This window comes from Amphibalanus amphitrite, unplaced genomic scaffold (genome assembly GCF_019059575.1).
Source record: "Amphibalanus amphitrite isolate SeventyFive unplaced genomic scaffold, NRLGWU_Aamphi_draft 002567F_arrow, whole genome shotgun sequence".
NCBI lineage: Eukaryota > Metazoa > Arthropoda > Thecostraca > Balanomorpha > Balanidae > Amphibalanus > Amphibalanus amphitrite.
In genome coordinates this window covers 18452-30685 of record NW_024883982.1, presented here as the reverse complement: position 1 = coordinate 30685, position 12234 = coordinate 18452, and the positions used below count along the sequence as shown (strand labels likewise).

Below are 12234 nucleotides of genomic sequence, written 5' to 3'. Positions count from 1 at the left end.
TTCCCCTACCCTACCCTCCCCTACCCTACCCTACCCTACTACCTACCCTACTCTACCCTACCCTACTACCCTACCCTACTACCCTACCCTACTACCCTACCCTACTCTACCCTACCTTACCCTTCCCTACCCTACCATACCCTACCCTACTACCCTAACCTACCCTACTATACCCTACCCTACCTAATTCTACCCTACCTAGCTCTACCCTACCCTACGCTACGCTACCCTACCCTACCCTACCTTACCCTACCCTACCCTACCCTACCCTAGTCCCTACCCTACCCTACCCTACTACCCTACCCTACCTTACCCTACCCTACCCTACCCTACCCTACCCTACCCTACACTACACTACCCTAACCTACCCTACCCTACCCTACCCTACCCTACCCTACCCTACCCTACCCTACCCTACCCTACCCTACCCTAACCTACCATACCCTACCCTACCCCTACCCTACCCTACCCTACCCTACCCTACCCTACCCTACCCTACCCCTACCCCTACACTACCCTACACTACACTACCCTACACTACCACCGACAGTCCAAGTTTCAGCTAAATCGGCCCAGAAACGGCTGAGATATTGCAAAAACAAATTTATTGTATTTACTGGCGAATCCCCTTGGCGAGCGGTGCCTTGTGTCGGCCTTCGTTGTCTGATTATTTCACTCAGGTTTTTAAGCGAACAACTGAGACTAAAGCACGAGCGTTTTGCTCGGCGCCGACCGCGGCCCCACCACGTGCACACCGCTGAACCCACACCGTCGAAAATTTAATACGACAAATGAGTGCACGCGATCGACTTGGCGTGAAAATTTCACCCCCGTAGCCCTTACCGTTCCCGAGCAATAGCCTGTTTTTGCCGATTCTAATGCTAACCCTATGGCACACATGAGCACGCGCCACGGGCGCACCCCCGGCCGCATCGTGCCCAAAATTTAATACGACCTGTTGAATGACGTGACCCACGAGTCGTGAAAATTTCACCCTCCTGCAGGAGGGTGCATGCATGCATGCATGAATCGACGGCGCCGCAATAAGCGTTTTTGGGAGTAACCGGCGGGGGACTTTTTAAGATTTATAAATACTAGAGGTACAGGTTCACGCGATAACTGTATGTTTTGATATGTATGATTAACGGATTCATTAGTTTGGGTGTAGAAACTTGCATTTTTATTGGTATTATTTGTGTAGAACTGGGTAACTGCTTTTAATTGAACTGTAAAGTATGATGGTGATGCATGCGAGTTGTTCGAGCCCTTTGTAAGTTAGGATGTTACTCAATGCAACCCTACCCTACCCTACCCTACCCCTACACTACCCTACCCTACTCTACACTACCCTACCCTACCCTACCCTACCCTACCCTACCCTACCCTACCCTACTCCTACACTAACCTACCCTACCCCTACCCCTACCCTACCCTACCCCTACACTACCCTACCCTAACCTACCCTACACTACCCTACCCTACCCCTACACTACCCTACCCCTACACTACACTACCCTAACCTACCCTACCCTACCCTACCCCTACACTACCCTACCCTACCCTAACCTACACTACCCTACCCTACCCTACCCTACAATCCCCTACCCTACCCTACCCTACCCTACCCTACCCTACCCTACAATCCCTACCCTACCCTACCCTACCTTAACCTTACACTACCCTACCCTACCCTACCTTAACCTTACACTACCCTACCCTACCCTACCCTACCCCTACACTATATACCCTACCCTACCCTACCCTACTCTGCCCTACCCTACCCTACCCTACCCTACCCTACAATCCCCTACCCTACCCTACCCTACCCTACAATCCCCTACCCTACCCTACCCTACCCTACCCTACCCTACCCTACCCTACCCTACCCTACCCTACCCTACCCAACCCTACACTACACTACCAAGGACAGTCCAAGTTTCAGCTAAATCGGCCCAGAAACGGCTGAGATATTGCAAAAACAAATTAATTGTATTTACTGGCGAATCCCCTTGGCCAGCGGTGCCTTGTGTCGGCCTTCGTTGTCAAAGGTCAATGACCTGCCGGTATTTCCACTCAGTTTCTTAAGCGAACAACTGAGCCTAAAGCACGTGCCCTCTGCTCGGCACCGGTCGCGATTCTAATGCTAACCCCATGGCGCACATGAGCACGCGCCACGGGCGCACCCCCGGCCGCATCGTGCCCAAAATTTAATACGACCTGTTGAATTACGTGACCCACGAGTGGCAAAAATTTCACCCTCCTGCGTCAATCGACGGCGCCGAAATAGCCGTTTTTGGGCGTCACGCCGTCAGCGTAACCCCGACGGCGGACTTTTTAAGATTTATAATAGTAGACTAGAGGTACAGGTTTACGCGATAACTGTATGTTTTGATTTATGTTATGTTACGGGTGCATTAGTTTGGGTGATTGACTTGTGTTTTTAGTTGTATTATTTGGGTAGATTGTGTAGCTGTTTTTAATTGAACTGTAAGGGATGGTGATAGTTGCGGGGTGTTCAAGTGTTTTGTATGTTGGGCCCTTTTTGAACTCAATCCTACCCCTACCCTACCCCTACCCTACCCCTATCCTACCCTACTCCCTACCCTACCCTACCCTACCCTACCCTACTCTACTCTACTCTACCCTACCTTACCCTACCCTACCCTGCCATACCATACCCTACTCTGCTACCCTAACCTACCCTACCCTACTGCATACCCTACCCTACCCTACTACCCTACCATACCCTACCCTACCCTACCTTACCCTACCCTACCCTACCCTACACTACCCTATCCTAGTCCCTACCCTACTACCCTACCCTACCCTACCCTACCCTACCCTACCCTACCCTACCCTTACACTACCCTACCCTACCCTACCCTTACCCTACACTACCCTAACCTACCCTACCCTACCCTACCATACCCTACCCTATCCTACCCAACCATACCCTACCTTACCCTACCCTACCCCTACACTACCCTACCCTATCCTACCCCTACACTACCCTACCCCTACCATACCCTACACTACCCCTACACTACCCTACCCTACCCTACCCTACCCTACCCTACTCCTACACTACCCTACCCTACCCTACCCTACCATATGTATACCCTACCCTACCCTACCCTACCATTCCCTACCATACCCTACCCTACCCTACCCTACCCTACCCTACCCTACCCTACCCTACCCTACCCTACCCTACCCTTACACTACCCTACCCTACCCTTACCCTACCCTACCCTAACCTACCCTACCCTACCCTACCCTACCCTACCCTACCCCTACACTACCCTACCCTACCCTACCCTAGTCCCTACCCTACCCTACCCCACCCTACCCCACCCTACCCTACCCTACCCTACCCTACCCTACCCTACCCCTACACTACCCTACCCTTCCCTACCCTACCCCTACCCCTACCCTACCCTACCCTACCCTACCCTATCATATACTACCACCGACAGTCCAAGTTTCAGCTAAATCGGCCCAGAAACGGCTGAGATATTGCAAAAACAAATTAATTGTATTTACTGGCGAATCCCCTTGGCGAGCGGTGCCCTGTGTCGGCCTTCGTTGTCAAAGGTCAACGACCTGCCGGCTCTGATGCTTTTCACTCAGTTTTTTAAGCGAACAACTGAGCCTAAAGCACGTGCCCTCTGCTCGGCGCCGGTCGCGATTCTAATGCTAACCCTATGGCGCACATGAGCACGCGCCACGGGTGCACCCCTGGCCGCATCGTGCCCAAAATTTAATACGACCTGTTGAATTACGTGACCCACGAGTCGTGAAAATTTCACCCTCGTGCGTCAATCGACGGCGCTGCAATAGGCGTTTTTGGGAGTAACACCGACTGCGTAACCCCGACGGCGGCGTGGGCGGCGGCGGCGGACTTTTTAAGATTTATAATAGTAGACTAGAGGTACAGGTTTACGCGATAACTGTATGTTTTGATATGTATGATTAACGGATGCATTAGTTTGGGTGTAGAAGCATGCATTTTTATTGGTATGATTTTTGTAGAAGTGGGTAACTGCTTTTAATTGAACTGTAAAGTATGATGGTGATGCATGCGAGTTCTTCCAGCCCTTTGTAAGTTAAGATGTTACTGAACGCAACCCTACCCTACCCTACCCTACCCTACCCTACCCTACCCTACCCCTACACTACACTACCCTACCCTACCATACCCTACCATACCATACCCTACCCTACCCTACCATACCCTACCCTACCCTACCCCTACACTACACTACCCTACCCTACCCTACCTTACCACTACCCTACCCTACCCTACCTACCCTACCCTACCCTACCCTACCCTACCCTACTCCTACCCTACCCTACCCTACCCCACCCTACCTTACCCTACCCTACCTTACCCTACCCTACCCTACCCTACCCTACCCTACCCTACCATACCCTACCCTACCTTTACACTACCCTACCCTACCTTTACACTACCCTACCCTACCCTACCCTACCCTACCCTTACACTACCCTAGCCTACCCTACCCTACCCTTACACTACCCTACCCTACCCTACCCTACCCTACCTTTACACTACCCTACCCTACCTTTACACTACCCTACCCTACCCTACCCTACCCTTACACTACCCTACCCTACCCTACCCTACCCTTACACTACCCTACCCTACCCTACCCTACCCTACCCTACCCTACCCTACTCCTACCCTACCCTACTCCTACACTAACCTACCCTACCCTACCCTACCATACCCTACCCTACCCTTACACTACCCTACCCTATCCTATCCTATCCTATCCTACCCTACCCTACCCTACCCTACCATATCCTACCCTTACACTATACCCTACCCTACCCTACCTTACCCTACCCTACCCTACCTAACTCTACCCTACCTAACTCTACCCTACCCTACCCTACCCTACCCTACCCTACAATCCCCTACAATCCCCTACCCTACCCTACCCTACCCTACAATCCCCTACCCAACCCTACCCTACCCTACCCAACCCTACCCTACCCTACCCTACCCTACCATACCCTACCCTACACTACACTACCACCGACAGTCCAAGTTTCAGGTAAATCGGCCCAGAAACGGCTGAGATATTGCAAAAACAATTAATTGTTTTTACTGGCGAATCCCCTTGGCGAGCGGTGCCTTGTGTCGGCCTTCGTTGGCTCTGATGCTTTTCACTCAGTTTTCTAAGCGAACAACTGAGCCTAAAGCACGTGCCTTCTGCTCGGCACCGGTCGCGGCCCCACCACGTGCACACCGCTGAACCCACACCGTCGAAAATTTAATACGACAAATGAGTGCACGCGCTCGACTTGGCGTGAAAATTTCACCCTCGTAGCCCTCACCGTTTCCGAGCAATAGCCTGTTTAATAAGTGTTTATGCCGATTCTAATGCTAACCCTATGGCGCACATGAGCACGCGCCACGGGCGCACCCCCGGCCGCATCGTGCCCAAAATTTAATACAACCTGTTTTATTACGTGACCCACGAGTTGTGAAAATTTCATCCTCCTGCGTCAATCGACAGCGCCGCAATAAGCGTTTTTGGGAGTAACCCCGACGGCGGCGGCGTGGGCGGCGGCGGACTTTTTAAGATTTATAATAGTAGATTAGCCGGCATGACCAAGGCTACGGCTGTCCCACCTTCGGATGATGTCACTAGTCTCGATTGACGTGGTTGTTGAGCTATGGTCAAGATTCCTTCAGATTATGGCTGCGGGTTAGCGGTTGAATTGTATTCTCTGGGCTGGCAGTGGAATAGCGGACAGCGAAATAGTGAGAACGACGCGATCGTGACATATGCGGCGCAGAGTGACTCCCACGCGCGTTGCGCGCGCTCGGTGCGTATTGTTTTGGTCTGTGTTGTGCGCTGGGCGCTCTCCTTGACAGGTCAAATTACACAAAGATCCATTAATTTTTATTAATTTTAATTTACATAATACCCCTGCCTTACAATTGATCTAAACATTCCTGAAGATAAAACGGTAAGTTTCGCCATACTGATACTGCCTTGTCACACCTATCACAATCAATTCAAATTTGCGCGACAATTATCATTCTTCTGACTTTCAATATTTCAATTTGATTTAGCTAAAATATCACATTTATTATGTATTCGTGATTCGAGGATAAATTTGCATCTAGACAAATCTTTCCATGGCTGTTTTCACCCAGAATAAATTAAGCTATCAGGACGACGGTGAAAACAGGGCGCCTGGGGCGATTTGATCAAGGTTCGTGAAATTTACACGTGACGTTTGGCATATAGAAGGCCCTTAGAGCGGGAGAAGTCCCAAATGTCACGTGACTAATATGCCCTCCGGCGCCCTGTTTTCACCGGCATCCAGCTATCATTGGTCGGATCCCTCTTTTGCGCCATGGGCCCAAAATTGAATAAAAACCACACCATACTGTCACAAACCATGTATCAACCTAGAAAATTGTTCGTACAATCATTTAATGCTTTAAAAAGATCAGGTACAATATATGCAGGAATATAAAACCTATTCTAACCTGACCTAACCCTACCTACTAACCTCAATTTTAGGCATTTATCGATCTTGTGAGTGCTCAAGCTGGGGCAATTGGCAAATATTTACTTTAGGTCTGCAAAACTTTTTTAACAAGAAAATGCACATTCCTACTTTCTTTGATGTCCTGAATTCAGATATGTTGTTAAAGTGCATCAAAAATGTAAAAAAGATAGGTACCAAAAATTCAGCACATCACACCCCACACTGCAAACATACACCCCGAAAGAAAACCGTGCCTGCAACGAAAAGGAAGCATAAAACGGGGTGCCCTTTTGAAGAAAAAATTATGTTGATATTCATTTGATTTTCGATGTTATGCAAATGACGTTATAATGCCAAAATAAAAGAATGTGACATAAAAAAGAAAAACTATCTCTGGCTATCTCAACTCAAAACTAACGTTAAGGTGAGATGGTCACTTTAATGTGAAAATAGTACATACCTATTATAGGCTACAGTTACCTATGCTTGGATATATTTAATAAACATGCATTTTTCTTATTTTTAGATAATGGACAGCTCAAATAATCTGAGCGATGTCTTCCTGCAGTATAGTGCATACATGGAAGATGAACAAAGCCTAAGAGAGGTAAGCATTTTGACAATTTTTTTCATGATACCTTCTTCAACTAGGGCCTTACTGCTACATGCTCTCAGCTGGAAAAATAACAATGTCTTGCTAATACTATTGCTCAGTTTGAGTTGAGAGAACATTTTAACAAGGACTGTTGTTTAAAATCTCAGTTGAGCTGCTGGGTGCTAGAAGTGAAATTAATAGCATTGACTGCATCTGATACCGTATAGGTATACATATCTAATTAAATATGTTGTTGTTGAGCTGGGACGGATTCATTTGGTAAAAGATTGTTCAAACACCATACTTGTGCTGGCACTGCTGGCAGAAAATGTGCTTTTTAATCAACTCTTCAATTGGTTTCCTGTTTGAAGTTTGATCATTCGGCTGCTGCAGTTAGACCGACTGCATCACCTGTTGTGCCTGTGTTTGTCAGGAGATCCGCTCTCAGGTCCGTGAGCTGGAGCAGACGGCCCGGGAGATGACCACACTGCTGCAGTCGGTTCACCAGCAGGACGGCATTCAGAACAGTGAGTCGCCGGCTGCTGGCTACTGAGAGACGGCACTGTTTAACAGACCCTACTGTCCTCTATTTATTATGAATCCTGGACATTGGAAATTCCCAATTGACGCTTCTCAAACTGCCCAATGAATATCGTTCACAAGGATTCATCATTTCACTCCCATATAATATTCTTAGTCTTGATTTTTTTAGTGTTTGGTGTTTGTTTGTGTTCATATTTTTTAGTTTTTTTTTCTGAATGAGGGACACTCGGGACACCCTACGACCTACTTTGCAATTGTACTTTGGCTAACCAATGGTATGTTTTTGTTACCGATTTCACGATTGTGTTTATGTAGGTAATGCCTGTGTGAGGTTACCAAAATGATTGTTTGGCGTTTTCCAGTTCCTGCCATATGTGAGAAAGCCAAGGGCTTGTACCCGACAATAAAGGAGCATTATGCTGCTCTCTCGAAGAAGGTACCGAAGGACCAGTATTACAGGTGAGCAACTAAATTACAAGTGCATTTGCAAGCAAGTCAATTAGCGCTAGGCTGACCGAATCGTATTGCAAGCTTCCTCGTATTGCTTGGTATCTCTCTTTTTTAAAAATATTTTTGTTGCCCGACCCGGGCTTTTTTCGTTAGTAGCACACATTCATACAGGGTTAGTACACTATATACACGGCAGTGGTACGAAGCGTTTTCGGCACCCGCTACGCTGGACAGCCTTGACCGCACGCTTCCTGTCACGCACCCCAGGTGGCACCGCACTGGTGCGCACGCTGGGGCTATCCCGATTTCTCGGGCCCGGCAGGTCAGCGGGCTGCTCCGGGACATGCAGCGAGGCCGTGCCCTCGGGACATGTCACCGGACCGAAGGATCTGTTTAAAGGCGGATCAGGCCCGTGTACCTGCGGCCGGGGGCGCTGGCTGGCACAGCGGTAATCCCCACGACCGAGCGAACACTCCCCAGTTACTGCCATCTCCTGGGTAGGAGCCGGCCGAGGAAAATGCTGCCAGAGGTCAGCTTTGATCCAAGGACCTCCCACACCTAGCGTGAACGCACTTGCCAACTGCGCCTCAAGGGTGGTCATTGCTTGGTATCTCGTCGGTATGCCTAATATGTTATATTTAGTTGGTTACCTTTGATGGTGTATGGGGATCTCTTATAATCAATTTGCGTTCAGCCAGCATCCATCGTGTTGTGATAAGTGTTGATGCAACTTACCGCAGTCCTTTCCGGTTTATTACATGAAGTACCTATGTACAGCCCACCGCTAAAGTAATGTAGGGTTTTACCAATCTCAACGGTTGGCTTTGACTGGCGATTGTTTAATGCGGAGTGATCGAAAAGAAGATGTCAATAGCTGAAGTTGCAGCTGCAAGGGTGACGATACATATAAGCTACATTCAAAGTTTCATTGTAGTCTGGCTAATCGCTCCTAAGCTTCAGAAGCAGAACATACCCATGACTGAAACCCCACATTACTTCTGCTGTGGACTGTACATCTAACTATGGCTATAACAATAGAAGAAACTGGGTTGAATATTATGTCGTTCAATGTAAGGACGACAAAACGAAATAAACAATTCCTGTTGAGAAATTTGTGCCCATAAACCTTTAAAACACTGCACCAGATTATCTCTAGCGTCTCATTTGACCGAATTGCCCGCCGGTCCCGCCCGGGTGTGCTCGCCTGTGTGACGCTGCGCCGTCCGACAGGTTCCACGACCACTGGCGGTTCGTCACGCAGCGAATGGCGTTTGTGGCGGCGCTGCTCGTCTATCTGGAGACGGAGCAGCTGGCCACGCAGCAGATGGTAGCCGACGCCATTGGAGGTGGGTGCGCTAGTCTCATCTGCGCTAGTGCCACCAGGCCTCCGTTTGATCCGTCCGGTCCGTCTTGGCTGACATCCAGGCATTTGTCGACCAGCCGGGCGGCACCGTCCTGGCCGCTCCCAAGCGACCGGGCGCCACCATCCCAAACCCTTCACAACCGACCGGGCGCCACCCACCATCCCAAACCCTCCACAACCGACCGGGCGCCACCATCCCAAACCCGCACAACCGACCAGGCGGTATCGTCCCGGCTACCTCCCAACCGACAGGCCCACACCATCCGGCCGTTTTTCGCCATCGTACAGTTCCACTTTGTCTCCCATCCTCGCAATCGAGCGTATCGCGACAATGCCGGCCCGACGCTGTCCGGGCCGCCCACCTTATAACAGCCGATCGTCGCCCCCCAGAAAGGACGTGGGTTAATTTGTCCCACCTGAATGTTATACGTCTACAGCTTCGACTGTGGGCTTCTTTAGTCGAAGCTGAAATTAGCTGACTTCACGTTTGGCGCCTATCATATTTTGCAAAGTGTTGACATCTCAAAAGTCAGCTATTTCAGTTCTGAACTTAATGCGCAGTCATACGCGATCGGAGGTTTCTTCCTCCCCATTTCTATAAATGGGCCATATGCCCATATTAAAATCCAGACATTTGGGAGACTAGCATCCATTTATAGATTTCATCACGAGTTGCTTTTCATTCATAATTTCCTTTGAATCGTCTCGTGTACTCTGCAGTTGCTCTCAACAAGGAGGATGGTTTCATTCTGGACCTTGAAGATTACCTGGCCGGACTACTTATGTTGTCTTCAGAACTGGTACGCATGCTAGGCATTAAATGCTGCTTATCGGTTATGTTTGTACTTTATTGAATCAAGTTCGCATTGCGTATTGAAAATGAACAAAGCAACACTAGTCTATTGAAGCCACACACTGCTGTTCTCGCAAATACCTTTCAACCCAAATGGTTGACCAAGTTATCGAGAGCCCTTTGGTATTGTGGGTTTCGCTATAATGGCTACGTTTTTTTTTTTTGCGGTTTCGGCTCCGTATTTCTTCATACAATTCTTTATTCTCATATCTGCTGCTGTCTCCGTATGGCTGCCGTCACGATAGATAACCGTTCGTTATGTGTTTCAGTCGCGGTTCGTGGTGAACAGCGTCACGGCGGGCGACTACCTGCGCCCGTTCCGGGTGGCGCAGTTCCTCAGCGAGCTCAGCGCCGGCTTCAGACTGCTCAACCTGAAAAACGACAACCTGCGCAAGCGCTTCGACGGCCTCAAGTACGACCTGAAGAAGGTGGAGGAGGTGGTGTACGACCTGTCGATCCGCGGGCTGAAGCCAAAGCAGGAGACGTAGCCGCTGGCGGTGCGGACGCGGGCGTCCTCCAGTCAGGGGGGAGCGTCTCCACTAGCGTCGTGGGTGGGAACCAGTCACGGCGGGGTCTGTGATCTTTTGATAATGTTCTGTCATAGGTGCGTTGCGCGGATCGGATGTCGCCTTGCTTTGTTGGGTTCTTGTTTTAGTGGTTTGTGATGATCTGATCTGTCAGTTCAGTGGTGTCTCGGGAAGAGGCACGCGATGTGTCAGTTGAGTTGCATCATTTCAGCGTGGAAATGGCATGACTTTGAATAGAGTAGTTACCCATGGACATTATACAGTAGGGAATTATTGCCATGTGCACATCTTTGCATTAAATACATAAGGGATCTATCTTTGAGTTTAAAGGTAGTGTGCCACCTTTGAAAGATTTCCCATTTTATTTTTCCTAGGATAAGAAGCTTCTGTTTTTACCTAATATCGCAAAAAAATCAAAAATGGGCCTGGAATAGTGCCTTTTTCGCCTAAAAGTTTTTCGGTTTTTAGATATGTATAACAACTGTAGTGGGCTCACCTGCAAACAGGCGTCGGGCAACAATCGCGAATGCGGCGCACTTGTGACAATAAGCAAAGGTCATTATAGTGTTACGACCATAATATCTATGGTTACGACCATACGACGTACGGGAATGAGTTATCAGCTGTCTAATCGTAGACAACACAATGTCGAGCCTTAAACTGTAAGCCCGTATTGTATTGTTTCTTTTATTTGGCTGTCGAACATTATTTATGGTTTGAAATATGATTTTATGTAAAATAATTGATATGAAAAAGCCGTCTTATAAGTTATGACCCCATTTCACCACACGCAAGTGGCAGAAATGACAATGATCAGCTGACGCATTTTTCTTGGCCGAAGTCAGAGCGCGCGGCCCGACGCACCACGCGTATTTGGAAATTCCGACCTCGACGAGCATCAGAAGCCACCTAACAGGCGTGTTCGAAACCGCAGGAGATGATGATGAACGGGTTTATCGAAACTTGATTGGATGAGCATATCGGTAATAGCGATTTCAGTGTGTGCATTTATTGTTCATAGTGGTGTGAAATGTGGTTGGGGTACGACCGACAACCCGTCGGGGCGAATTTCGCACTGGGGTACTCAAAATTTGAAGAATTTAAGACGTTTCCATGAGTTTTGAAGGTATGGATAAGTTCTAAAAATCCGGTTCTCCTTATCTGGGCCATTAACTCCATACGGTCCAAGAAAGCTGGCACACTACCTTTAATTGTTTCTTTTTTTTATGGCTCCAACTCATCAAACGGGATATTCATATGCAAGGGCACTTGAGAAACGTAAACAGCTTAATTTTTCAATACAGAGAAAGAATGCGTTTCCTGTTGGATACCTGAACTGGTTTCAAATCGTTCTGCAGTGATTTAAGGC

The 12234-nt window shown here is 48.6% G+C and overlaps 1 protein-coding gene across 1 annotated transcript; it reads left to right on the top strand.

The window, feature by feature from the left end:
• The first annotated feature begins 5813 nt into the window (after positions 1-5813).
• Positions 5814-12181, top strand: LOC122377154 (translin-like). Its single transcript, XM_043357108.1, has 7 exons — positions 5814-6003; positions 7061-7141; positions 7563-7656; positions 8035-8131; positions 9353-9468; positions 10206-10285; positions 10608-12181. The coding sequence occupies exons 2-7, from the start codon at positions 7064-7066 to the stop codon at positions 10824-10826; spliced, it is 684 nt and encodes a 227-aa protein (XP_043213043.1). The 5' UTR covers positions 5814-6003; positions 7061-7063; the 3' UTR covers positions 10827-12181.
• The last annotated feature ends 53 nt before the right edge of the window (positions 12182-12234 follow it).

What these genes read in the sequence shown, in the direction of transcription:
- LOC122377154 (XM_043357108.1), top strand. Translation starts at nt 7,064, where the DNA reads ATGGACAGCTCAAATAATCTGAGCGATGTCTTCCTGCAGTATAGTGCA. An exon ending in ATGAACAAAGCCTAAGAGAG is followed by an intron (nt 7,142 to 7,562) that starts GTAAGCATTTTG and finishes TGTGTTTGTCAG; the next exon opens with GAGATCCGCTCTCAGGTCCG. An exon ending in GCAGGACGGCATTCAGAACA is followed by an intron (nt 7,657 to 8,034) that starts GTGAGTCGCCGG and finishes GGCGTTTTCCAG; the next exon opens with TTCCTGCCATATGTGAGAAA.